Source organism: Branchiostoma belcheri, unplaced genomic scaffold (genome assembly GCF_001625305.1).
Source record: "Branchiostoma belcheri isolate BF01 breed outbred unplaced genomic scaffold, Haploidv18h27 scaffold102, whole genome shotgun sequence".
NCBI lineage: Eukaryota > Metazoa > Chordata > Leptocardii > Amphioxiformes > Branchiostomatidae > Branchiostoma > Branchiostoma belcheri.
The window spans coordinates 507,422-533,659 of NW_017802403.1; the positions used below are offsets into that span (position 1 = coordinate 507,422).

The 26,238-nt window shown below is 40.1% G+C and overlaps 4 protein-coding genes and 1 pseudogene across 5 annotated transcripts in view; all 5 read left to right on the plus strand.

Annotated features, from left to right (window-relative positions):
* Positions 1-1,906, plus strand: part of LOC109474914 (zinc finger protein 239-like) — a 3,043-nt gene extending 1,137 nt beyond the window's left edge. The window contains exons 1-2 of one of the 2 annotated variants that reach the window (XM_019775413.1): positions 155-327; positions 796-1,906. In XM_019775413.1, coding sequence (XP_019630972.1) covers positions 805-1,731 — 927 coding nt within the window. In that variant the 5' untranslated portion in view covers positions 155-327; positions 796-804 and the 3' untranslated portion in view covers positions 1,732-1,906. Of the gene's footprint in view, positions 1-154; positions 328-795 lie in introns of those variants that run through there. The other variant, XM_019775404.1, reaches the window with a different exon arrangement.
* A 2,930-nt stretch (positions 1,907-4,836) lies between these two features.
* LOC109474824 (zinc finger protein 525-like) lies at positions 4,837-6,145 on the plus strand. The gene has a single exon (XM_019775238.1). It carries the CDS (start codon positions 4,958-4,960, stop codon positions 6,005-6,007), a length of 1,050 nt encoding a protein of 349 aa, XP_019630797.1. The 5' UTR covers positions 4,837-4,957; the 3' UTR covers positions 6,008-6,145.
* Positions 6,146-7,389: 1,244 nt separating this feature from the next.
* LOC109474535 lies at positions 7,390-8,500 on the plus strand (annotated as a pseudogene).
* A 3,449-nt stretch (positions 8,501-11,949) lies between these two features.
* On the plus strand, positions 11,950-14,155 carry LOC109474778 (zinc finger protein 845-like). Its single transcript, XM_019775143.1, has one exon. The coding sequence runs from the start codon at positions 12,027-12,029 to the stop codon at positions 14,148-14,150; it is 2,124 nt and encodes a 707-aa protein (XP_019630702.1). The 5' UTR covers positions 11,950-12,026; the 3' UTR covers positions 14,151-14,155.
* Positions 14,156-18,592: 4,437 nt separating this feature from the next.
* Positions 18,593-23,879, plus strand: LOC109475008 (zinc finger protein 721-like). Its single transcript, XM_019775538.1, has 2 exons — positions 18,593-20,077; positions 22,891-23,879. The coding sequence occupies exons 1-2, from the start codon at positions 18,616-18,618 to the stop codon at positions 23,559-23,561; spliced, it is 2,133 nt and encodes a 710-aa protein (XP_019631097.1). The 5' UTR covers positions 18,593-18,615; the 3' UTR covers positions 23,562-23,879.
* The last annotated feature ends 2,359 nt before the right edge of the window (positions 23,880-26,238 follow it).

Here is a 26,238-nt window from a genome sequence, read left to right on the forward strand (position 1 = left end):
TAATGACTTGTACCAACATAGATGAACTTTCATGCTAAATCACGAATTACTACTAATCATCATTACAACATCCACTTTGAAAATATCTTCTAGAACATTTCTTTTCGGATGTAGCAACGTAATGCAACATCCCGAAAGATGTCCGCGGAGACAAAAACACCGATCTGAGTAATCAGGTTAATCAACTTTGACCTTTGGTCTAGATTAATGTGATCTGTTAAGTCCGCCATTTTGAGCCGTGCGAGGGTGTCTTTCCTATTCAATTTGAGGAGACCATTTTCAACTTACTTTTACCATTTATCAACTCTGGACAATTTTGATAGACAGGTAAGACGTTTGTTGATCAATAACTCTTGCTGTGTTGCGGTACCGCAGCAAAATAGCGCATGTCAGGGGTGACATTCAATTGGAGGAACTTGAATTGTAGGTATGTGGGTGTGGGTGTGGGTGGGGGGGTATGTTTAAGGTACAAAGATCTGCAATATGTTGACGCAACTGATTTTCGTAAATGCGGCCAAACTGAAACTAGGGGTGTGATAGTGTTGTGTTGTGTTGTGTTGTGTTGTGTTATGTATGACTGGAAAAGGTGGAATTTGCTAACAGTTTGACCCAAACAAGGCAACCGATCGTATTTAACCGAGAACTTACAAGTTGATGTCGATAAGTTGTAACACAGCAGACACTTTAACAGGAAACTCTTTGTGATTATTTCTAAGGTATAGTAATAAATTATGACATGGAAGTGATTCACAAAAAAGATGTCAAATTTTCTCTACATTGTATATCTTACTGTAGGACAAAAAAATGGATGAGCCAAGCACCTCTACTACTACAAGTAGACAATCTGGGAATGAGACAACAAGCAGCGAGGACAGAGGGACGTTTCATTTACCTGACGGAGACACAAGCATCGTGAAATCCACAGCGCCCGACAAGGAAACTTCGCCACAGGCCCATACAGGACACAAGGACACGCCTAAAGCACAAGACGTTATAAAATCACCCAATGGACATGTTTGTGGTGAGTGTGGGTACAGGGCGGCCCATAGAGCTCACCTTGTCGTGCATATGAGAAAACATACAGGAGAGAGACCCTTTAAATGTGACCAGTGTGACTATTCTGCCGCATACAAGGGCAGTTTAAATCAGCACAAGTTGAGACACACTGGGGAAAAACCTTTCAAGTGTGATCAGTGTGATTATTCTGCTACACAAAAGGGCACTTTAGATCTGCACAAGGTCACACATACCGGAGACAAACCCCACATGTGCTGGATGTGCGGACACAGGACAGCCAACAGGTCTCACCTCATTATACATCTTAGAAAACACACAGGTGAGAAACCTTACAAATGTGACCAATGTGACTATTCAACCGCACAGAAGGCCAGTTTGGATAAGCATTTGTTTAAACACAATGGGGAAAAGCCCTACATGTGCGGGGAGTGCGGATACAGAACGATAAATAAGTCTATGCTATCAGTGCATATGAGAAAACATACAGGAGAAAGACCATATAAGTGTGACAAGTGCGACTATTCTGCTGCACGGAAAAGTACGTTGGAACAACATGACATGGCGAAACACACTGGTGAGAAGCCTTACGTGTGTGGGGAGTGCGGATACCGGACGCCTAAGAAAAGTAAGCTAACTGCCCATATGAAAAGACATAGGTGTGACAAAAAGTCTGCAGCTTCTACCACTGCGGATAGTTCGCACCAGTCAAATTAAATATAGTTCGCCTCGTCGCAAAGTAATATATTATTATTAGATTTATTAGGTGAAACATTTAAAAATGTTCATGTAGATAAGTTATCCCATGCACACATGCTACGTCCATGTCTTACTAGTAAGGCCATGTTGATTTGATTATATGGATGACATCCGCGCGCGCATGAATTTTCGGCCGTTTCCAAAAAAAAAAAGTTTTCAACCATACTGTAAATCGTGCAAAACAGTTGCTAAATGAGCAAAAATATACCATAAGTTGCAAGGTAAACATTTAGAAACGATACCAATGTCGCAGAATGCCAAAATCAAAGGAAAAAAGACAAAAATGTAAAGAAATGAATTCGAAGAGTAGATTATTCGCCATAACATATTCTGTGCCATTTGTTCAACCTTCATGACCACGTAGATTTCATAGTGAATGCAACTTTTTTTTTTGCAATTTTTTTTTTATTCGCACGCGCGCATCAGTTTTGGGGTTCCCAGAGGATGTCATCCATATAATCAAATCAACATGGCCTAATTGAATAATTTATGTTGTGGCTTGTGTTAATTTTTGGATCTTGCGTAAAAGCTAATGATATTATGAAATATCCATACTTAAGAATACCATTAATGATTTTCTTGCAGTAGTAGTGTTGGGATCTTACTTGTCTTTCCTTACACATATATTACATTGTCAAATGCACATCCATTACCTAACACTTGGAATAACCTGTTATTCCCTTTAGATTTTAGGTAGCTGCCAATTTTTAGAGCGGTGTATAAAGATAAACAAAAACATTTAAATTTTACCCGCATTATTAGTGTTACTACCAGAAGGTTTGTTATTGGTATATAAATAAATATGTATATATATGTAAACATATGTATTACCTTACCAGAAGGAAAACATTGCTTTTGTTCTCTTTTATCTTCTTCTCCAAACAAATAAGGTCAATGACCTAAACCGGATGTCTGTCACCATGGTAACTGCAACATGGTGTTGGGTTACATCATGTTGCAATTAGCAGGAGGGATTTAGACTCGTGTCACAATTTATGAATGTGTGTGACTATAAGAATTAACAAAACATACAATATGCTAACTAAAGGTAAACATTATGAATTTGCTTTGGAAATGTTACATTAATCTCTATTTAAGGATAGGTCACTAGATAGATAAATGCACTGATACAAAAGAACAACACATTGCATTACGAATGCAGTAGCTGTGATTAGGAAAGCTTTATGGGAGATCTAAGTCTAAACGTTTAATCACTGTCCAGCAGTCATCGTAGATATTTACCCAGACTAGAGGCTTTTATGATTCATGGCAGGAAATAAAGGTGCTTATCTCTCTCTTTTGGACTGGCTGTGTATGTTTGCGTGTAATCTTTAAGTCCCGTTGTGAAATGAGCTAAGGCCTGACTTCAACTAGCCTGGACTAGCCTGGCCTGACCTGTCATCACCGTGATGACATTGCGTATAAAGTGCTTCTGCAGTGGTTTAAGGCCTGGTCACAACCCGCCGTACGTGCTTCTGCGTGCTGCCTACGTGCAAAAACGTGGGCAAACGTAGGGCATCCGTGCGTGGTGAGCACCACCTCCGTACGGAATCCTACGGATTTTGGAGCACCCAGACACGCCGTAGAACTTTAAGTGCATGTAAAACTATGGATTCACCACCCGTGCGTGCGAGTATGTTGTGAAATAAGATAATATAACGTTATATACAAATACCTCGTAACTATTCATTATCATCATTACAGCATCTTTTAACAACAATTGAAGAAACTCTTTGATAAACAGGTGTTTATTTATAAAGCTGATACAGCGCACAAAATTGCAATATCGGGCAAGATGTCCATAGATAAGCGACGGTCACAACCCGCCGTACGTGCTTTTTCTCCGTACGTTTTTTGGGAGGCTACGTCCGCTACGTTTTTCTGAAAACGTGGGGAAGGAGTGGCGTCTACGCACGTCACTCGCACGTCACTTGCACGGTTGCGCAAAGTGTAAGAGTGTGGTCTGCACGCCAAGTCTGGCCGTAAGCGGTTGCGTGCATCGTACGTTGCGCAAGTGGTAAGTGAGTTGTACGTGCTTACAACGTACGATCTCCGTGCGATTGCAACTTTACCGTAAGGAAGCCGTACTCACACGTGCTTCTTCCGCACGACACGTACGGGGCACGCACGTCGCTCGTACTCGCACGCACGGGTGGTGAATCCGCAGACCGCACGTAGAAAAAGTTTTACATGCACTTAAAGTTCTACGGCGTGTCTGCGTGCTCCCAAATCCGTAGGATTCCGTACAGAAGCGGTACTCACCACGCACGGATGCCCTACGTTTGCCCACGTTTTTGCACGTAGACAGCACGCAGAAGCACCTACGGCGGGTTGTGACCGTCGCTATACATAATCCTAGGTTTGGGTAATCAGGTTTGTCAACTTTGACCTTTGCCTTTTGATTATGCTTTGCCGCCATTTTAGAAAAGTCGTTCGACGGGTGTTATTGCTCTCAAATCTTAGACGATTTTTTAAAACTTATTCGACTGTCAATCTACGCTGAGCACTTGTGACAGACAGGTAAGGCATTTTCTTACCTCCTAAACTCGCTGTGTCGCAGCACTGCAGCAGGTAGTTAAAATCAGGGGTGTAAGTCGGGGCTAAAGTTCCAATGGAGCCCTCAACCAATTGAGGTTTCCACGAATTGGGAAGAAGAAGAAGAATGGGGGAGGGCATATCTCGATAGTATGTGAGGGCAGAAAGATTTGCATAATAATTTGTTTACGCATCTGATACACCAAGAAAACCTCTTAGGGTATGAGGAAATAAGCTCCTTAATTTAGCTGTACACTTTTAAGTGCACACTTTTAAAAAAAGTGTGTAGCATGTGTGTTTTTCAACCACCTTAAAGCAAATGCGTGTACGTGCTTTATATGGTATGGCTAAGGAGGATGCTATTAAACTGCCGGGTTTTGGACGGATACTAGTATAATAGTATAGTATAGTATAGTATGACCCCGATTTCTGACCTATAGCAGTTGTCAAATAAAACCGACCCACATGTCGAACCTCTCTCAAGTTCCTGATATTCCTTTCGTTTCTTCCCAAACAGACAACAAAGATGAACGAAACTGAGGAGAAACCTTTGGAGTGCGAAGAGCGCAGTTTTAGGACAACTCCCGAGTCTTGCTTTACTATAAGTAGCCCAAATATAGAACAAAAACCACGTCAAAGTGCATCATCCATGAGTGCAACATCCAAAGTACATCATGCATCAAAACACCTTGGTGAGAAACCCTACATGTGTGGAGAGTGTGGGTACAGGACAGCTGAAAGATCAGTCTTTATCCGACATATGAAAACCCATACAGGTGAAAAACCCTTCAAGTGTGACCAGTGTGACTATTCTGCAGCACAGAAATCCAATTTGGATCGTCATATAGCAAAACACACAGGAGAAAAAGCGTACATTTGTGGGGAGTGTGGGTATAGGGGGACTCAAAAGTTTCATTTATCCCGACATATGAGATCCCATTCAGAAGAAAAACCCTACAAATGTGACAAGTGTGACTATTCTGCCACACTAAAATCCAGTTTAGATCGTCATACAGAAAAACACACAGGTGAAAAACCCTACATATGTGAAGAGTGTGGATACGGGACAGATAGAAAGTCCAACCTATCCGAACATATGAGAACCCACACAGGAGAAAAACCCTACAAGTGTGACCAGTGTGACTATTCTGCTGCGCGGAAATTCACACTAGATAACCATAAAGCAAAACACACAGGTGAGAAACCCTACATGTGTGGAGAGTGTGGGTACAGGACGACTCGAAAGTGCTTCTTATCCCTACATATGAGAACCCATACAGGTGAAAAACCCTATAAGTGTGACCGGTGTGAATATTCCGCTGCATTGAAGTCCACCTTGAATCTTCATATGGTAAAACACACCGGTGAGAAACCCTACATGTGTGGGGAATGCGGATACAGGACAACTTTAAAGTATACCTTATTCCGACATATGCAAACACATACAAAACCCTACAAGTGTGACCAGTGTGATTATTCTTCAGCATCGGAATCTGCATTGAAAATTCACCTGGTAAAACACACTGGTGAGAAACCCTACATGTGTGGGGAGTGTGGATACAGGGTAAGTCAAAGGTCTACCTTATCCAGTCACATGAGAACCCATATAGGTAAAAAGCCTTCCAAGTGTGACCAGCTTGACTATTCTGAAACATTTAAGTCCACTTTGGATCAACATCTAGCAAAACATAGTGATTAGAAACCTTACATCTGTTTGGTGTGTGGGCACAGGACAACTCAAAAGTGTCACTTTTCCCAACATATTACAACCCATACAGGAGAAAATCCCTACGATATATGTGAGGAGTGTGGATATATGGCAACTAACAAGTGTAACGTTTCCCGACACATGAAAACCCACAAGGAAGAAAAATCTTATAACTGTCATCTATGTTGCTACTCAGCAACTAGAAAAAATCAACTGTCTGCACATTTGAGAAAACACAGGAAAGAAACTGAAGTTAGCCATACAGGAGAAAAACATGGAGAAAGTGCGTCAGCTCAGAATTCAACAAAACACAATGATGAGAAACCCAGGATGTGTTGGGAGTATGGGCAGAGGGCTTTTAACCCTAAACAGTACACCTGGGGTCCGCGCGGACCCCAGCACTATATATTCTGTAATATCTTTTTTGTTTCTAAAGATTTTTTTCTGAAATTTTAGGTAATTGTCACCCACAAAGTTGTCTCTCAATACAGTGCAGAAAACTCCGTTTCTACAATTTATAAAAAAAATTATATCTGATTTTCTTTTGGGGTCCGCGCGGACCCCAGCCGGCTTTCGATCATAATGGATACACTGGCGTTCTTATACATTGCCTTATTTCCGTTTTTATGTTTTTATGCACTCATCGTATTTCTACCAAGTTTTCAGAGAATGGTGTAGTAATAGAATTAAATTTTAATAACTTTGCTGTAATTATGACGTCATATGACGTCAGAGCTAATAATATAGTCCGCCATATTGGATTTTGACCAATGACGCCATCAAATTAGCATATTATATGCATATTAAATGATTTAACTTTTATTTAATTATGTAAGATGTTATTTATGTTGGAAAAGAAGTGTAATTTAATATAAAACTCAGAAAATGTTTATGTTTAAACTAAAATTACTTCTATTTTCAAAAAAGCTGCCTGCTAGAAACCCGTTGCCATGGCAACACAAAAAACATCAACTTACTAGTATTAAACTAATATGAACTTTTTTCCAGAGACATTTTAGGAAAGGTCTCCAAATTTGATACTTCTAGCGCAAGCCGTTTAGCCGCTATCTGAGATCAAAGTTGGGCCTCTAAAGCCCCATCAGTCTGAAATGGGTTTAAAAATCGGGTATTTCTTCTTGTCTTCTTTTCTTCACCAAAAAATAGAAAAAGTTCAAAATATATGATTTTTGTACGTAATGTGGACACAGAGGTTCCCACATCAATTTCCAAAACAATTGAGCTGGTAGCATGTTGATAATTTCTAAAAATTAGCCAAAAACTGTTCTGGGGTCCGCGCGGACCCCAGGTGTACAGATTAATCAGTCCGGGAAGGTGTTCTGTTGAGGGTTAAAACATCAGACTTATCCGAAGTAATGACAACTCATACTGGAGAAAAACCCAACAAGTGTGACCAAAGTGATTATACAGCCTCGGTGGAATCTAATTTCATTCACGGCTTTAGATTTGTATTGGTATCGTACTCTAGGAAATAAAGATAGTTAAATCCGTTTCGAACTACTGTACATGTTTATTGTATTCATTTAGTCCTCGTTAAATGTGAAATAAGATAATATAACGTTATATACATATATCTTCGTAACTATTCATTATCATCATTACAGCATGTTTTAACAACAATTGAAGAAACTTTTTAATAAACAGGTAAACAGGAACACTAAAATCCACTTTGGATCGTCATATAGCAAAACACACAGGTAAAAAACCCTTCATATGTGAGGAGTGTGGATACAGGGCAGTTACAAAGTGTGAGTTATCCCATCATATAAGAACCCATACAGGAGAAAAACCTTATAACTGTGACCAGTGTGACTATTCTGCTGCACTGAAATCCACCTTAGATTATCACAAAGCAAGGCACACAGGTGAGAAACCCTACATGTGTGGGGAGTGTGGGTACAGGACGACTCGAAAGTTTAGCTTATCCCTACATATGAGAAGGCATACAGGAGAAAAACCCTACAAGTGTGACAAGTGTGATTATTCTGCTCTACGAAAATCCAACTTAGATGACCATAAAACAAAACACACTGGTGAAAACCCTACATGTGTGGGGAGTGTGGATACAGGACGACTCGAAAGTCTTACCTATCCGATCATATGAGAACCCATACAGGTGAAATGTCTTCCAAGTGTGACCAGTTTGACTATTCTGAAACATTAAAGTCCACTTTGGATCAACATCTAGCAAAAGACAGTGGTGAAAAACCCTACGTATGTTTGGTGTGTGGGTACAAGACAACTCAAAAGTGTCACTTTTCCCAACATATTACAACCCATACAGGAGAAAATCCCTACGATATATGTGAGGAGTGTGGATATATGGCAACTAACAAGTGTAACTTTTCCCGACACATAAAAACCCACAAAGGAGAAAAATCATATAACTGTCATCTATGTTGCTACTCAGCAACTAGAAAAAATCAACTGTCTGCACATTTGAGAAAAAAAAAGGAAAGAGAGTGAAGTTAGCCATACAGGAGAAAAACATGGAGAAAGTGCGTCAGCCCAGCATTCAACAAAACACAATGACGAGAAACCTAGGATGTGTGGGGAGTATGGGCAGAGGGCTGCTGAAACGTCAGACTTATCCCAAGTAATGACATCTCATACTGGAGAAAAACCCAACAAGTGTGACCAACGTGATTGTACAGCCTCGGTGGAATCTAATTTTGACCAACATGGAACACAACACACCAGTGAGGAATCCTACATATGTGAGGAGTGTGGGTACAAGGCAGCTACAATGGATGATCTATCCGACCATATAAGAACACACACAGAAGAAAGATCTGACAAGAGTGACCAGCGTTCTGCAGCACTAAAATCCTCATCAAAGGACTATAAAGCAACACACACCGGTGGGAAATTCTACTTGTGCCTGAAGTGTGGGTACAGGACAACTAACAAGTCTCACGTAATTCGACATAATAGAATTCATACTGGAGAAAAGCCCTACAAGTGTAACCAGTGTGACTATTCTGCAGCAGTGAAATCTGCTTTGGACGTACATCTATTAAAACATAAAGGTGAAAAACCCTACATGTGTGGGGAGTGTGGATACAGGACGGAACTAAAATCTTACTTAACCCAACATTTGAAAATTCATACAGGAGAAAAACCCTACTTGTGTGACAGGTGTGGCTATTCTGCAACAATGAAACATACTTTGGTCCAACATTTAAAAGATCACACTGGGGAGAAACCCTACATGTGTGGGGAGTGTGGGTACAGAACACCTCGCAAGTCTACCTTAACCCGACATATGAAAACCCATACAAAGGAGAAAAAACCCGTACAAAGGAGAAAAACACGTGGGAAAGAAACTAAATCTACAAATGAGACAGATGTACAGCCTACAAGTTTGTTCTCTTGTGACAAGAAAGGTCAAATGGAAGAGGAACCTCTAAAGAAGTGACCATGTTAACTGACGGTTTTCTCAATCCGTACCCGGGCCTTATACCTACTCTGTAGTTAAGAAATCTATGTTAGAGGTGGAGATCAAAACGCAAAATCACAACGTTAGTCAGTTTCAGTATCTTTGGTTAGTATTGTAGCCTCGTGCGGTGTAATATTAGGGCAGTCGGTAGGGAACCCATATGGCCATAGGCCCAGACCTGGGTTCGATTCGAGCAGGGTCGATCACAATTGTATGAACTGCTGTATTTTGTTACTGCTGTTGTATGCAAGTTACGGTTATGCATAATAACAATGGTCTGGATACGAGTCTAAAAAGAGTATTGAGCTAAAATCTTAAATTGATAATAAGTACAGACAACAAACTTTAAGTAAAACGCATTTATATCATCCTTAATACTGAGTTACGTTATTATTTCTTTACATTGACTAAACACACCCGTCATTATAAGAAAAGAAACAATCAAGACTATATCTGACGGGCATAAGCGACGAATAAGTTATAGACTCATAGGTCTACAGTAGGCACCATACAATTGATTTGTTCCAATAATTTATTTGATGTCGCGAAATAAATGTACTGAAACTGTTTGCAATTGCCTGGACTTGTTTATTTGTATTTATTCATGTTTACGTTGTGAAATAAGCTGGGACGTGATTTTAAATCTATACACGGTTTTGATAGACATGTTAGACCTTTGTTTCCCACCTACACTCGCTTTGTCACAGTACGTCTGTAGACACGTTGATTGACCGTAACGCGTAGACGTATACATGCATTGGGAGTGGGACACATCGAATATAATGTTTTTCAGGTTTAGAGTTTAAACTTGACCAGACTTGAAGTAAGTGTGGCGGTTATACGCCAGATTTGTGTGGACCTTGTTAAATTTCGCTTCCCATTGCTCGGTGGTCATTATAGAAGTGCAAATAGTTTTTGAATTTATGGAAAACTTCGCGGACTGTAGTATTTTTTGCTTGGTAAAGTTGGTCGGCAAGCGAAGTGTTTTAGGTATACACGACCAAGGGTTATGCCTGATGACAAACATAACTACGTTCTATACGCTACAAAGTGTGACAGGCTGAATAAAAGTTCTAAACGGAATTATGCGGCTCTAATGTTTTATTATTTAAGGGGCCACTGCGTGTGTGAGATGTTGGTTAGCTTGAGGAATGAGTCCCCTCTATATATTGCTTTCTATATGCGATTTCAACGGATTTGCGCCACAATTTTTTTTTTTTTAAATTAGATGAACCTATCCATTTTGTAGTAGTAAGCTTTTTTTTCATTATATTATAATGTAAGCCTTAAATACTCGGGATATTTTTTTCTATAGGATCTTCGTTGGAATAAGTGTTAAAAAACTATATTGTTGGTTCCACAATTTACATTTTACTTCAGTGTCTGAAGTATGAAGTCCATAGTGACATAATCCTGGATCTGGGTAATCAGGTTCGTCAACTTTGACCTTTACCCTATGGTTTTGCTTGGCCGCCATTTTGTGCTGTGCGACGGGTGTCATTTGCTCTCAAATCTGAGGTGATTCTTGATCAACCCTGGACACCTTTGATAGACAGGTAAGGCCTTTGCGTACTTCCTCACCCTGTTGCAGAACCGCAGCAGGTTGTCAATCAAAATCAGGGGTATAAATTAAATTGAGGGCTAGGGTTAGAATGGCAAGTGCATATCTCGATCGTATGTGAGGGCAGAATGATAATATTTTGCATTATAGTTTCTTGACGCATGTAATTTTCCCGCATACCTTTGTATTTTTATAATAGCTGAACGCTTAAAAGTAAAATTAGCATGCGCGTGTTTCTCATCCAAGCAAATACGTGATGTAGTGATGTGAACTAAGTTAATGTGTTTAAGGACTGCCCACACATACCAAGGCCACACACCAGTAATAGAGGACCTCATAGAGAACAGATGTTCCTCCTACAAGCTGTCGCTGTATATATGAGCACAGTAGAATACAGTCGTGAAAAGCTCCTCCGGGTGAGACTGGTCATTGATCACTACACGTGCTTTGTTGACACAATATTCACATTTCTCACATTTTCAGGTTTCAACATCTCTCACTGCATCCAGACAGAATCTAGCCTGGGATTTGACACCATAGTCATACGCAGGTATGTGGTTTTACCATTTGGTTTCCTAACATATTAAACAACTACATATGTTTCATTTGAATTCTGACAGTCCTAGGATGACTTTACACAACTTCATATAACATTGTTTTGTTTCTAATTCCAGTTGTGCATGCCAGACACAGAAAAATCTAATGTTCCATGCTTTAAATCCTGACAGTCCTATGATGACGTCACGCAAGCTAAGGCTATACAACTTTTTTTTTTAAATGCCAGTGGTGCATGTCAGGTAGATGAAGTTTATGTTGTTACATAGAAGGCTTCAGGTTTGTAGGGAATTGTTTAGTTTTCAAATAAAATACTTTTCGGTATCTCATGATTGTTGTTTCTTCCCGAACAGAAAACAAATTTTAAAAAAAATGAGGAGAAACCCTTGGAGTTCGAGAACAGCAATTTTAGAACAACTCCCGGGTCTTGCTTTACTATGAGTAGCCCTACAGAACAAAAACCAAGTGAAAATGCACCACCCCAACATCTATCTAAACATGTTGGGGAGAAACCCTACATGTGTGGAGAGTGTGGATATAGGGCAACTAAAAGATCCCGCTTATCCCAACACATGAAAATCCATACAGGAGAAAAACCCTACAATTGTGACCAGTGTGACTATTCTGCAGCGAGAAAATCCACTTTGGATTGTCATATAGCAAAACACACAGATGAAAAACCCTACATGTGTGGTGAGTGTGGGTACAGGACAAATTACAAACATGTCTTATCCGACCATATGAGAATCCATTCAGGAGAAAAACCGTACAAATGTGACCAGTGTGACTATTCTGCCACACTAAAATCCACTTTGGATCGTCATATAGCAAAACACACAGGTAAAAAACCCTTCATATGTGAGGAGTGTGGATACAGGGCAGTTACAAAGTCTGAGTTATCCCATCATATAAGAACCCATACAGGAGAAAAACCCTATAACTGTGACCTGTGTGACTATTCTGCAGCACAGAAATCCACCTTAGATGACCACAAAGCAAGGCACACAGGTGAGAAACCCTTCATGTGTGCGGAGTGTGGATACAGGACGACTCGAAAGTTTAACTTATCCCTACATATGAGAAGGCATACAGGAGAAAAACCCTATAAGTGTGACAAGTGTGATTATTCTGCTCTACGAAAATCCAACTTAGATGACCATAAAACAAAACACACCGGTGAAAAACCCTACATGTGTGGGGAGTGCGGGCACAGAACGACTCGAAAGTCTTACCTATCCGATCATATGAGAACCCATACAGGTGAAATGTCTTCCAAGTGTGACCAGTTTGACTATTCTGAAACATTAAAGTCCACTTTGGATCAACATCTAGCAAAAGACAGTGGTGAAAAACCCTACGTATGTTTGGTGTGTGGGTACAAGACAACTCAAAAGTGTCACTTTTCCCAACATATTACAACCCATACAGGAGAAAATCCCTACGATATATGTGAGGAGTGTGGATATATGGCAACTAACAAGTGTAACTTTTCCCGACACATGAAAACCCACAAGGAAGAAAAATCTTATAACTGTCATCTGTGTTGCTACTCAGCAACTAGAAAAAATCAACTGTCTGCACATTTGAGAAAACACAGGAAAGAGAGTGAAGTTAGCCATACAGGAGAAAAACATGGAGAAAGTGCGTCAGCCCAGCATTCAACAAAACACAATGACGAGAAACCCAGGATGTGTGGGGAGTATGGGCAGAGGGCTTCTAAAACGTCAGACTTATCCCAAGTAATGACATCTCATACTGAGGAAAAACCCAACAAGTGTGACCAACGTGATTATACAGCCTCGGTGGAATCTAATTTTGACCAACATGGAACACAACACACCAGTGAGGAATCCTACATATGTGAGGAGTGTGGGTACAAGGCAGCTACAATGGATGATCTATCCGACCATATAAGAACACACACAGAAGAAAGATCTGACAAGAGTGACCAGCGTTCTGCAGCACTAAAATCCTCATCAAAGGACCATAAAGCAACACACACCGGTGGGAAATTCTACTTGTGCCTGAAGTGTGGGTACAGGACAGCTAACAAGTCTCACGTAATTCGACATAATAGAATTCATACTGGAGAAAAGCCCTACAAGTGTAACCAGTGTGACTATTCTGCAGCAGTGAAATCTGCTTTAGACGTACATCTATTAAAACATAAAGGTGAAAAACCCTACATGTGTGGGGAGTGTGGATACAGGACGGAACTAAAATCTTACTTAACCCAACATTTGAAAATTCATACAGGAGAAAAACCCTACTTGTGTGACAGGTGTGGCTATTCTGCAACAATGAAACATACTTTGGTCCAACATTTAAAAGATCACACTGGGGAGAAACCCTACATGTGTGGGGAGTGTGGGTACAGAACACCTCGCAAGTCTACCTTAACCCGACATATGAAAACCCATACAAAGGAGAAAAAACCCGTACAAAGGAGAAAAACACGTGGGAAAGAAACTAAATCTACAAATGAGACAGATGTACAGCCTACAACTTTGTTCTCTTGTGACAAGAAAGGTCAAATGGAAGAGGAACCTCTGAAGAAGTGACCATGTTAACTGACGGTTTTCTTAATCTGTAGCCGGGCCTTATACCTACTCTGTAGTTAAGAAATCTATGTTAGAGGTGGAGATATTCACGCAAAATCATAAGTAAGTCAGTTTCAGTATCTTTGCTTAGTATCGTGGCCTCGTGCGGTGTAATATTAGGCCACAGCAAGTATTTTTTATGGATGACATCAGCGCGCACATTAATTTTCGCCTGATTTCGAAAAACAAAGAAATTTTGTTGCCTTATGACAGTGGACACCATGCCGAAAATGGGCAAAGATGTCTGCTTCCATGCCGGAAGGTGGATGGCAGATAAATATGAAGAGAGGAGACAAGAAAAGGCTCTGATTTAATGTTTTGTTTCTTAATTTGATGCAGTGATATGTGATACTGGCTGTGTATATGTGATGTTCCCACTGAATCAAAACCATTTGTACAATGATTGAGTCAAAATTGTAAAATGTAGAAACCTTGTTTTTTCGGCCCGCCTTGTTTTTTTTCGCCTGCTCGCATTAGATTTGGAGTCAGCGGAGGATATCATCCATAAAATTTACGTGTCTTAGGGCAGTCGGCAGGGAACCCATAGGCTCAGGCCTGGGTTCGATTCGAGCAGGGTCGATTACAATTGTATGAACTGTTGTATTTTGTTACTTTTGCTGTATGCAAGTTACGGTTACGCATAATCACAATGGTCTGGATACGAGTCTAAAAAAAGAGTATTGAGCTAAAATCTCAAACTGATAATAAGTAGAGATAAAAAAAGTAAAACGCATTTTACATTATTGTTATGCATAATAACTATGGTCTGGATACGAGTCTAAAAAGTGTATTGAGCTAAAATCTCAAATTGATGGTAAGTAGAGATTAAAAAAAGTAAAACGCATTTATATTATCCTTAATACTGAGTTATGTTATTATTTCTTTACATTGACTAAACACACCCGTCATCATAAGAAAAGAAACAATTAAGACTATATCTGACGGGCATAAGCGACGAATAAGTTATAGACTCATAGGTCTACAGTATGAACCATACAATTGATTTGTTCCAATGATTTATTTGATGTCGCAAAATAAATGTACTGAAACTGTTTGCAATTGCCTGGACTTGTTTATTTGTATTTATTCATGTTTACGTTGTGAAATAAGCTGGGAGGCGATTTTAAATCTACACGGTTTTGATAGACATGTAAGACCTTTGTTTCTCACCTACACTCGCTTTTTCACAGTACCTCAGTAGACATGTTGATTGACCGTAACGCGTAGAAGTATACATGCATGGGGAGAGGGATACATCGAATATAATGTTCTTCAGGATTAGAGTTTAAGCCTGACCAGACTTGAAGTAATTGCGGCAGTTATACGCCAAATTGTAAATAATAAACTTCTCTATTGTGTAGTTGTTAATTTCGCTCCCCATTGCTCGGTTTTCTTACAGAAGTGCAAATATATATATTTTTTTTAATTTATAGAATTCCCGGTGGATTGTAGTCTTTTTGGTAAAGTTGGTCGGCATGCGAAGTGTTTTTAGTATCTACGAGCAAGGGTTATGCCTGATGACAAACATAACTACGTTCTATATGCAACAAAGTGTGACAGGCTGAATAAAATTTCTGAACGGAACTATGCGGCTTCAGATGTCTTATTAAAGGGGCCACAGCGTGTGTGGCGTGTGTGAGATGTCGGTTAGCTTGAGGAATGAATTCCCTCTACTATATACTGCGTTCTTATCTGAACAAAAAGGCTATTCTGGCGCTTCCTCATAAATTATGCAAATGAGGTTATGTTTATGTTTATTGCTGTTCATCTTCACTTCCAAATGCAGCAAGTATGAAATTTACACCATTTACAACTATGAAATTATAACAATTTTTCATTAATTATGTAAATTAGGTCCTCATTTACGTAATCTATATCCTCAGATAATTTTGTCGTTCTCAATTACATGTCACAAGTGTTTTATAGTCCTATTATCGAACGAAGCACATTTATAGAATTTCCTCATTAGTCATTAGATCCTAATATGCATAATTAATGGCATCTGATTTTGTCAAACATCACTTTAGTTGCCTACATACCAAAAAGGATAACGATCCGTCAACCGGTTCTTGAGTTATCCTCCTCCGGAGATTTTTCAAGAAATGCTCCTTCAGTTTCAGAACAATCCGCTCAAACTCATTTCACTTCTTTCTTAGCTCAAGAGCTATCTACCATCCAAAATTCATGAAACCGGAATGTCCAGATCATGAGATGTCAAAACCGGAGGTTCTGCTGCAGTACCAACAAAAGCCACCAGGGGGGCCGAAAATCTAACCATTTTTAGGTCTCATCGAGACCTACCCGCCTATCAAGTTTCATGGCAATGCATATTAAGCTCCCTGAGTTATGCTGACATAATGTAAAAAGTGACTCAAATGCCATGAAAATATATACCCACCCCTCCAAGACTCCAATACAAGATTTTCCAAACCAAACCAAAGGTTTTCCAAACAAACATTCTGTGTGTGTGTGTGTGTGTGTGTGTGTGTGTGTGTGGTCATTGGTTTGAGGTGACAATTTATCAAATTGTTACCTTCTCTAGATGGTTGAACTTGTGTTAGTAGTTTTGATGCGTGTAATTAACGCTCTCCATTGCTGTCTCCCAGCAAATGAATTGTGTTTTTTTTTTTAAGGCCACACCGACTTAATTTTATAGATGACATCTGCGCGCGTATTGATTTTCGCCTGTTCTAAAAAAAAAAAGATCACGTCCACCGATGCTCTGGCCTGGCTCTTGGCCCGGGTTGTCCATAGCCTGGGTACCATCCTACTTCTATGCCGGGGCTCCCACACTCGCTTCCCTAACAAGTTGATGCTGTAACGTTACAAACCACATGTTTCATGTTAAAAAGAACACAAAAACTTCATTCTCTAATGTGCGGACTCACACTGGTGAGAAACCCTACAGGTGTGAGGAATGCAGCAGGCAGTTCAGCCGGCTGGGTAATCTAAAGACTCACACAGGTGAAACCGTACATGTGTGAGGAGTGCGGCGTGTGTTTTATTGGGCCGATTCATCTAAAGAGACACATGCGGCCTATTGGGATCCCATGTGAACACACACCGGCGAAAGCCTGCCAATGTCTTTGTAAATGTTACTGGTGGGATCGTTTTAACGGTTCATGCTGTTTGATCTTTTTTTTCTTTCTAATCAGTGCAAAGTGAACCTGGTCTTAACATCGTATATCGATGATTTTCGGTTCAATATAATGTCACATCGATTCCCCTCGCTTAAGTGCACAGACACATTCGATCCCAAAGTTATCAGATACATTATACATAATACATAATTGCATGGTACATAATAAATTGTCATAAATTAGAAAATCTCTAAGAGTTCAACAAGAAACTGTTTACAGCAGTCTTTAGAAATGTTTCTGATACACAGAAAATGTAAGGTCGTGTTGATGAGAGAAGTTCATGTTCAAGGAAATTCAAATTGGTGCGTAGACCTCTGATGTTTGTAAAACATGCTTTGAACTCATTGTTATTCTCTTGCAAGTGAAACCCTTTTTTCTCTGTTTTTTTTGTCAGCGTCAGAGCTAGAAGTCGTGTATAAAATACAACAGTGTAGTGTTTAGAATAATTAGACAATGGATACATGGTAGGACACCGTTGGTTTAACGTCAATGTGTCGTTGTCAGTCCGTTATAGAACTTAGTCAACTACAATTAGTTTTCGTTGTTTTAGTATCTGTAAATACACTAGCTCTTTAGCGTTTGGTTACAGTTGCAACATGTTAGTATTGCATCAAAATGTTTGTTTTACTGCAGTTCTGTAAGGTAGAGGTAACTTAGAGTTCTGTCAACTTTTTGCATCTCAGTTTCAACAATAAAGCGCGTTATGTGCCTTATTAGTCTTAGATGTATCACTATACATTACACGTTATACATTATTAAAGTTTACACACCTGCAAAATATATTCGATAAATTAATACTAGTATATTGAATTTTACACATGGTGTGAGGGAAAGAAAGATGTGAACGGTAGTCCATATATACTGCCGCAAGGGTCTGAGCGGCTGCCATTCGGCGCCACAAGGTGACCTCAATACGGCTTTCCCCAACCGAAGTTAGGTACCCATTCACACCTGGGTGGAGTGAGGAAAGTTGTGTAAAGTGCCTTTCCCAAGGGCACAACGTAACGCTGGGCGCATGTCCAGACATGTTCCGGGTACGGCTCGGGATCGAACCCGGCTCTCCTGGTTCAAAGTCGAATGATCTACGACTATGCCATCCGATGCCATATTTAGAGATGAGATAAAATAGTTTTTCAACCAGGAGTTGGACAACTGATGTAATGATGTGTTATATTTTCTCACTGTACCGTACGTAGGTGTATTTTGCAAGTGCTCTATGTATTCATTGTAATAAAGAAATTAAACATTAAATTTTATATCCTTACAGAATCGGGAGTTTGACCAACATGTCGACTAGAGCTGAATCTCATCAAAAGTGTTCCTACAAGTGCAGCAAGTGTGGCAAGGAGTATCGTTACCGGCGGCGTCTGGAGGCTCACATGCGGGCATGCGGAGATCAACCTTATCGGTGCGAGAAATGCAACAAAGGTTTCCATCAGCCAGGTCGTCTGAAGGCCCACATGCGGTCTCACACGGGGGAGAAACGGTATCAATGTGAGGAGTGCAGCAGGTGCTTCAGTACATCGGGTACTCTAAAGTCACATATCAGAATCCACACCGGTGAGAAACCGTACAGGTGTGAGGAGTGCGGCAGGCAGTTCCGTCAGAAGTCTATTTTAAAGACTCACATGCAGACGCATACGGGCGAGAAGCCTTATCAATGCGGGGAGTGCAGAAGACAGTTCAGTGAGATGAGTAGTCTACAGACACACATGCGGACTCATACAGGGGAGAAACCGTACACTTGTGAAGAGTGCAGCAAAGAGTTTAGCGCGTTAAACATTCTGAAGATCCACATGCGGACTCACACTGGTGAGAGACCGTATAGATGTGAGGAGTGCGGCAAGCAGTTTAGACAGCTGCCTGGACTAAAGGAGCACATGCGGACTCACACCGGGGAGAAACCGTATAGGTGCGAGGAGTGCAGCAAGCAGTTTACTACAATGTGCCAACTAAAGAATCACATGCGGACTCATACAGGCGAGAAACCTTACAAATGCGAGGAGTGCAGCAGGCAGTTCAATACCTCGTCACAACTTACGAGACACAAGCTAACTCACACAGGTGAGAAACCTTACACGTGTGAGGAGTGCAGCAAGCAGTTTATCATGCTCAGTAGTCTGAAGATTCATATGCGGACTCACACAGGTGAGAAACCCTACAAGTGTGAGGAGTGCGGCAAGCAGTTTCGTGAGCTGGGTACTCTCAAGAGACACGCAAGAACTCACACGGGTGAGAAACCGTACAAATGTGAGGAATGCAGTAGGCAGTTCAGCGTCCAGAGTAGTTTGAAGGAACACATGCGGACTCACACCGGTGAGAAACCGTATAGTTGTGGGGATTGCGGTAAGCAGTTTAACCGCCTGGGTTCCCTGAAAGATCACATGAAAACTCACACAGGTGAGCGACCGTACACTTGTGAGGAGTGCAGCAGGCAGTTCAGCACCATGAGTATCCTGAAGACTCACATGCGTACTCACACAGGTGAAACACCTTACACGTGTGAAGAATGCAGTAGGCAGTTCAGAGCCCCGGGTAGTTTAAAGGACCACATGCGGACTCACACCGGTGAGAAACCGTTTAGTTGTGGGAATTGTAGTAAACAGTTTAGTCGCCTAAATACTCTGAAGGAACACATGAGAACCCACACTGGTGAGAAACCGTTCAGGTGTGAGGAGTGCAGCAAGCAGTTTACTACAAAGTCAAATCTAAGAAATCACATGCGAACTCACACTAGTGAGAAACCGTAAGTCTGAACAATGTTACAAAAGCGTTGGTAAGAAAAGCTTTGCCAACAAAATCTTTGCCCACATTTACTCAATTAAGTATCTGGCTATGAATTTGGAAACAGACAGACGTTTCAGGTAGCATTTTTCTTCTTTTTTTTTCAGTGATAATGGTGAATTCTTACGAATCACACGAACCACGAACTATTTATTGATATTCAAATAAAACGAACAACTAAGCGTTTGTCCCAAGAATTCCAAAGTCATTTCCAGTTGCTTTTAATAACTGTTATTTGTGTATGTTATCACCTGGATATCTACCCTTCAACGAGGTAACAAAAGCTTTTGTCAGTTATCAATAAGTTCATAGTATGCCACTTACACTGGAAAATAGCCTACCAGTGTCTGTTTAAAGATTCAATCATGTGGCATTATATGGGTAGTACACGTAGCAAAGTTTGTAGGCATTAAATTTGTCTACCACTGAGGGGTCGCTTTGAGTGTCAGTTTTCTCTAATCTAATTGTGCAACGATGGGAACTCTTCTTTGCTGTTTTTTTTTTCCTGTAGAGTTATGAATAACGTTGGTTTTATATCACGATCAATGCATGCTCCGTAGTCTGTAGATTAGAACTAAAGTTAGGATGTATAAAATACAACTGTAGAATGTATCATCAATAGTGACAAATTTAAATGGTAAGACACCGTTCATTTGACGTCTGGTCGTCATCTCCCACCTGTTTCTAGCAATTAGCTGTCACTGTTTGTTTTAGTTACTTAAGTTTACTATTCTTTTTATATTTGACTAACCGTTGTAAAGACACTAGATCCATAGCGTTTTGAGACCTTCAGAAGTACTTGCAGTGAAATGTACTTATAAAAGTAATGTAAATATACTTTTAACGAATAGAATTAACGTATAGCGTTTAACGTATAGAATTAATTACACCATACGTGTTAGTTATGAGTTAATTGTACCTGTCAAATATATTTCTGTCAATTTTTTTGCATCCCAGTTTCACTAATAAATCCATAAAAGGTAATGGGCTGTTGTCGTCATCTTCATCTTTATTCACCAAGTTGTTCTTTTTTTCCGAAAGAGGTTGTCTGATTTACCCCTATTCAAATCAGTATATGTAACATGGTACTTTCCTTTGTTGCTTAATCAACTAGAACTCACCGGACATGTTTTATTTACTCACTTATCAGTCCCTATATTGATGCGTCTCTGTTTCTGTCAATACGATGTCAAATTAAGAGTAACAGTTATTTCCCATTACTATCGCTGCACGTCCTTTAGTGTTGATTAGAACTAGAAGCACAATGCAGTGTTCAAATTTGTGAACAATATTTCGTTTTATCTCGTTATTATATTTCGCAATAACTCGTTATATCTCGTAACTATCTCGTAATCATCATCATTACGGCATCTCCTTCGAAAATATCTTCTTCTTTTTGTAATTTTTCTTCGTCTCTATTTTGCTATAATTGTATAATAGACAATTGTTTAAACTGATATACCAGAAAAATTCAATATTCGACAAGGCGTCCGTAACAACAGAATCCTGGACCCGGGTAATCAGGTTTGTCAACTTTAACCTTTGCCCTCGATAGATTTGACCCATGATTATGCTGAACCGCCATTTTTGAGACGTGCGTGTGGTGTCATTATTTCTCTCCAATATGAGGCAATTTTCATCTTACTTCGGCTCTGTATCAACTCTGGGCAGTTTTAAAAGACAGGTAAGACCTTTGTTGACCTCCTACACTCGCTGTGGCGCGGTACCAGGTGCAGTACTTCAAATCGGTCGTGAATCGCGTGATACGAGCAAATATCATTGATATAGAACAATAGTACTTATACAGTATAATGTCCTTGATTAGAACAAGAAATAGTGGGTAAAATGCAACTGGAGTATTTAGATATTTGTCAACTTTCTCAATCTCAATTTCACAATAAATTTAGGTAATATGTTGTTGTCTCTCAATCGCTATCATTAGTAGTGGCAAGGACGTGTGTTGAACGTCCTTGGTAGTGGCGTACATTATCCTACTTACTACGAATGATATCTGATTTTTCTAGTATGCAAATAAGCACGGTGCTTTCCTTTGTTTTTAATCAAGTAAAACTCACCGGACCGGTTTTATCCACCCACTCAGTCCATATATAAACGCCGCCCCTGATTGCTCTGTTTCTGTCAGTACTGACTCTGCAGCCGTGAGGATCTGTGTCGTCGTGAAAACATCGTGCAGTACTTTGGAGCGTCAGTACATCTTGGTAAGTGCCGACTATGATTTCCCTTTCCTTACTTATCTATCTATTTTTTCCTGTATTTGTCTGTGACTACGGCCTTCTGACATCTTCGCTGTAGGCTAAGCCTGGCTGCGAAGAAATTTATACGCATTCGAACTTACTTTTCATACTCTTGTATGCTAAAGAAGTGTTTGCTTTTACCGTTAGAATGCCCAACGAAGTGTTTGAAGACGTTTATGCCACATTCAGATTTTTGTTAACTGTTTGTATGTCTGCTGGCGTCCACATTTGCGTCGTCCACATTTTGACTCAATTTGTTACAATGTTCCCTGTGCTAGCTCTGGTCTTATATCTTGTCCTTCAAAAATTCTGTCTTCGTGCAAACCATTCACAATTTGAACATGTTTCTTCTACCAAAAAAGTCGCAATAAGATGCATTGATCAGTAGATATATTGGATTCAGATATTTACATTGTTCTTTTAGGATCAAGAGTTTGACCAACATGTCGACCAGAGCTGAATCTCACCTGAAACAAGAGGAGGGAGAGAATGTGTGTGGGGTGCAGGATTTTCCGCGTACCCACAAGTGTGGTGAGTGTGACAAGGAGTTTCCTAAACGGACTGATCTGGGGCGACACATGCGGACGCACACAGGCGAGAAACCTTACAAATGTAAAGAGTGTAACAGACGCTTCAGTCTGCTAGGTAATCGGAAGCGACATATGCGGGTTCACACAGGTGAGAAACCGTACGCGTGTGAGCAATGCCACAAAAGCTTCAGTCATCTGGGTAATCTGGCGACTCACGTCCGGATTCACACCGGTGAGAAACCGTACAAATGTGAAGAGTGCAGCAGGCGATTCACCTACCTCGGTCATCTAAAGAGACACATGCGGACTCACACCGGTGAGAAACCCTACAGGTGTGAGGAGTGCGGTAGGTGTTTCGTTGTGATGGGTGACCTGAAGGGGCATATCAGAACTCACACAGGTGAGAAACCGTACAGGTGTGAGGAGTGTGGGCGACAGTTTTGTCATCTGTCAAATCTAAAGACACATATGCGGACACACAAAGGTGAGCGACCGTACAAATGTGAAGAATGTAGCATGCACTTCAGCAGGTTGGATGTACTGAAAACCCATATGAGAACTCACACTGGAGAGAAACCGTACACGTGTGAGAAATGCAGTAGAAGCTTCCGTCAATCAAGTGGTTTGAGGGCCCACATGCTAACCCATACCGACAAACACTAGTCATAGTGTGAAGATCATTTAATGTGGGTCAAAAGCAAAAACTAAGGCACAATTAAAGTTTGCAACTGTTTAATGAACAATAGAATCGATTTAAATGTCGACTGTATGTGGATCAAACTGTGTGATACTTATGCAAATGTCACCTTATACTTTTACCACTTATAACGACCGCAGAATGTTGATTAGAACTAGAAGTAGTGTGTACAATGTGGTGTTTAGGCAATAGCGGCAGAGTGGCATGGTAAGATACCGTTCATTTCACATCAAACTTAACAGTCGTATCTTAGCACATGTCACTTTTCATATTCGACTGACCTCTGTACATAATATATACTACGTTTAGAATTAGATAAAGTTTGTTTGTTGTGAATTCATCAAATGTTAGTCCGTAGCATTGTTTTTTTTTGCCAGTGTTCTGGTTCTGATAGGTAGTGATTTATCAACTTATTAAAACACGCGTTGTGTTGCGTATGGTTACTCTCCTGGTTTTCCTCTGTCTGGGGGTGTTGTCTTTTTCTTGTTGTCTGATTCCCTCTATGCAAATAAGCGTATGTAACACGCCATCATACTAGTACTTTCCTTCGTGTTTTGATTAGGTAACACTGCACAAAATACAAAATAAGGGATTTACCAAATTTAAATGTGGTATGTAAATGTCTGGTAACTGTGACATATAATATGTAACCACAAATACCATAGATTTACCCGGTAAGTATGTGAAACCAGTAAATATATGAAAACTCCACAGCACTCCAAACCCGAAAATATAGTAGTGACAAGCATCGCGACTATGTCAGAAAATTTCCGTACTCGTGTGTCTGTATCCGTATACGTATCAGTAATACACGTGTAACGTGTGTTTCTGTACTCCGACTTACGTACCACACATCCTTTGGTTTACATACCAGCAAAATAAAAGTCAAACTATAGACAGCAGCACATCTCTGACAACCCAACCTTTACACAGGTATGAAGTCATCGACCATTCGTTTTAACTTCTATAGAGCAAAACCGCTTACATGCTCACATAATTAATTTGTCTCGATGTGGGTGGTGTTTAAAATGTTTACCTACGTGTGCATCTATAAATGAATACAATTAACTAGTGACTATTTGTTTCGTGGTGCAAGACGTCATATTAATATTTTGTACTTGTCAAACGCTAAACATGTTTTGAAGGTCCTGAACAGTCTCTATCATAATATAATACTTTCTGGTTCGAATTTTACTGTTTGGGTATTTTTTTCTATCCTAATTTCTACTTCTTTAATTTTAAAAAAGCCAACATGTCTTAAAAGGTGTTTTTATGATGAATAGTTAACGGCCCCGTATGAAATGTTTTGATGTTTGCGGCGTTTTTACCAAGCTACGAATGTTCTCTTTTACATCTGTTTTGTAATTTAGTGATTTGGATTGGTATAATTTTGTGTCTGGAGCTGTGCATGAGTCGACAGGCGCCTCGCCTGGTGCAGGTCGTGTTTTATATCACCATGCCAGGACGGCAGCAACGTCCTCAGACAAGCGACACAGGTACGTTTTGCTAGCGTTTTTTTTTTTTAGAAAATGAAAAATGTGTGTGTCTCTGTCCCTGAAGTTTGCCCAAAAACTGTACGTGTGGGATTGAAACCACCTGTTATAAAGTCTAACAGACACAAGAACTCATTTATGCAAAGAAGATTGTCTTTAATGTGATTCCCGAAAAATTCTGTGTTTATATATATATACTTCGATGTTGTTGCAGTGAACAGATTTTAATATTCCTGTATAATGTTTTATCGTTTTTAACGCTGATGATCTTTTAAATGAATTGTTCTTTTATAAATGTACATGTACTGTAAAAAAATAAATTTATAAATGTACATGTACACGTACTGTCGTGATGACTACAAAGTTGAATTCACAATAAAGTTTATAGTTTGAAATCTGAACAGTAAATTGGTTTCCTCGACTGCGGGGAGAGGTAAGTGGGAGGGAGACTAGACAGAACAACAAACTTGACCATTTGCCAGTCCGTACGGCAAGGTATTCGAAAAGCCGATGGCCACTGCCTTATATCTCGACCGGCTTTTAAACAGCTCTCTGTAATAGGAACGGCTAACTAGACTAGTTTACTGTGTTGTAACGCTATACTGTACTGTACTGTATTGTATTGTAACGCTACTATATGTCGTTACCTTACCCTTAGACCTTAGATCCTCCCGCAACCTTGTTGCATAGGTCGACTCCTTGTCTGACTTTTTGTCTCCAAAGGTTTCGGTCTTGCGCCACTACTGCCATATCCTTAAGTGAGTTAAGTCCAAGTTTTACCCCATCATTTTGTAGTGTTTTCCGCAAAGTCACTCTAGGCCGCCCTCTCGGGCGTGTGCCTTCTTGCTTCCATGTTAGGGCTGGAACATGTCGTTAATATGCTAATTTTAATTAGCTATTTTAAACTGTTATTTTAACCATTAGTAGATAAGAGTTAATTTAATGCAGTCAAATCAGTTTGTCTTTATTTATCCTTTTCCAAATCTTGTAACATGTGAAACGAGCAAGCATTTGAACAGCCGACTGCATTTATTTTACTTCTTTTAATTTTCGTACAGGCGCCACACCAATGGACCAACCCCAGACTAATGACCAGGCACGTGCGGAAAACGATGCAAACACACCCGACAACACCTACGCAAACATACCA

Coding starts and splice junctions, on each gene's coding strand:
- LOC109474824 (XM_019775238.1), top strand. CDS start 4,958: ATGAGTGCAACATCCAAAGTACATCATGCATCAAAACACCTTGGTGAG.
- LOC109475008 (XM_019775538.1), top strand. CDS start 18,616: ATGTCGACTAGAGCTGAATCTCATCAAAAGTGTTCCTACAAGTGCAGC. Junction 20,078..22,890: donor TCACACTAGTGAGAAACCGT/AAGTCTGAACAA, acceptor TTCCGCGTACCC/ACAAGTGTGGTGAGTGTGAC.
- LOC109474778 (XM_019775143.1), top strand. CDS start 12,027: ATGAGTAGCCCTACAGAACAAAAACCAAGTGAAAATGCACCACCCCAA.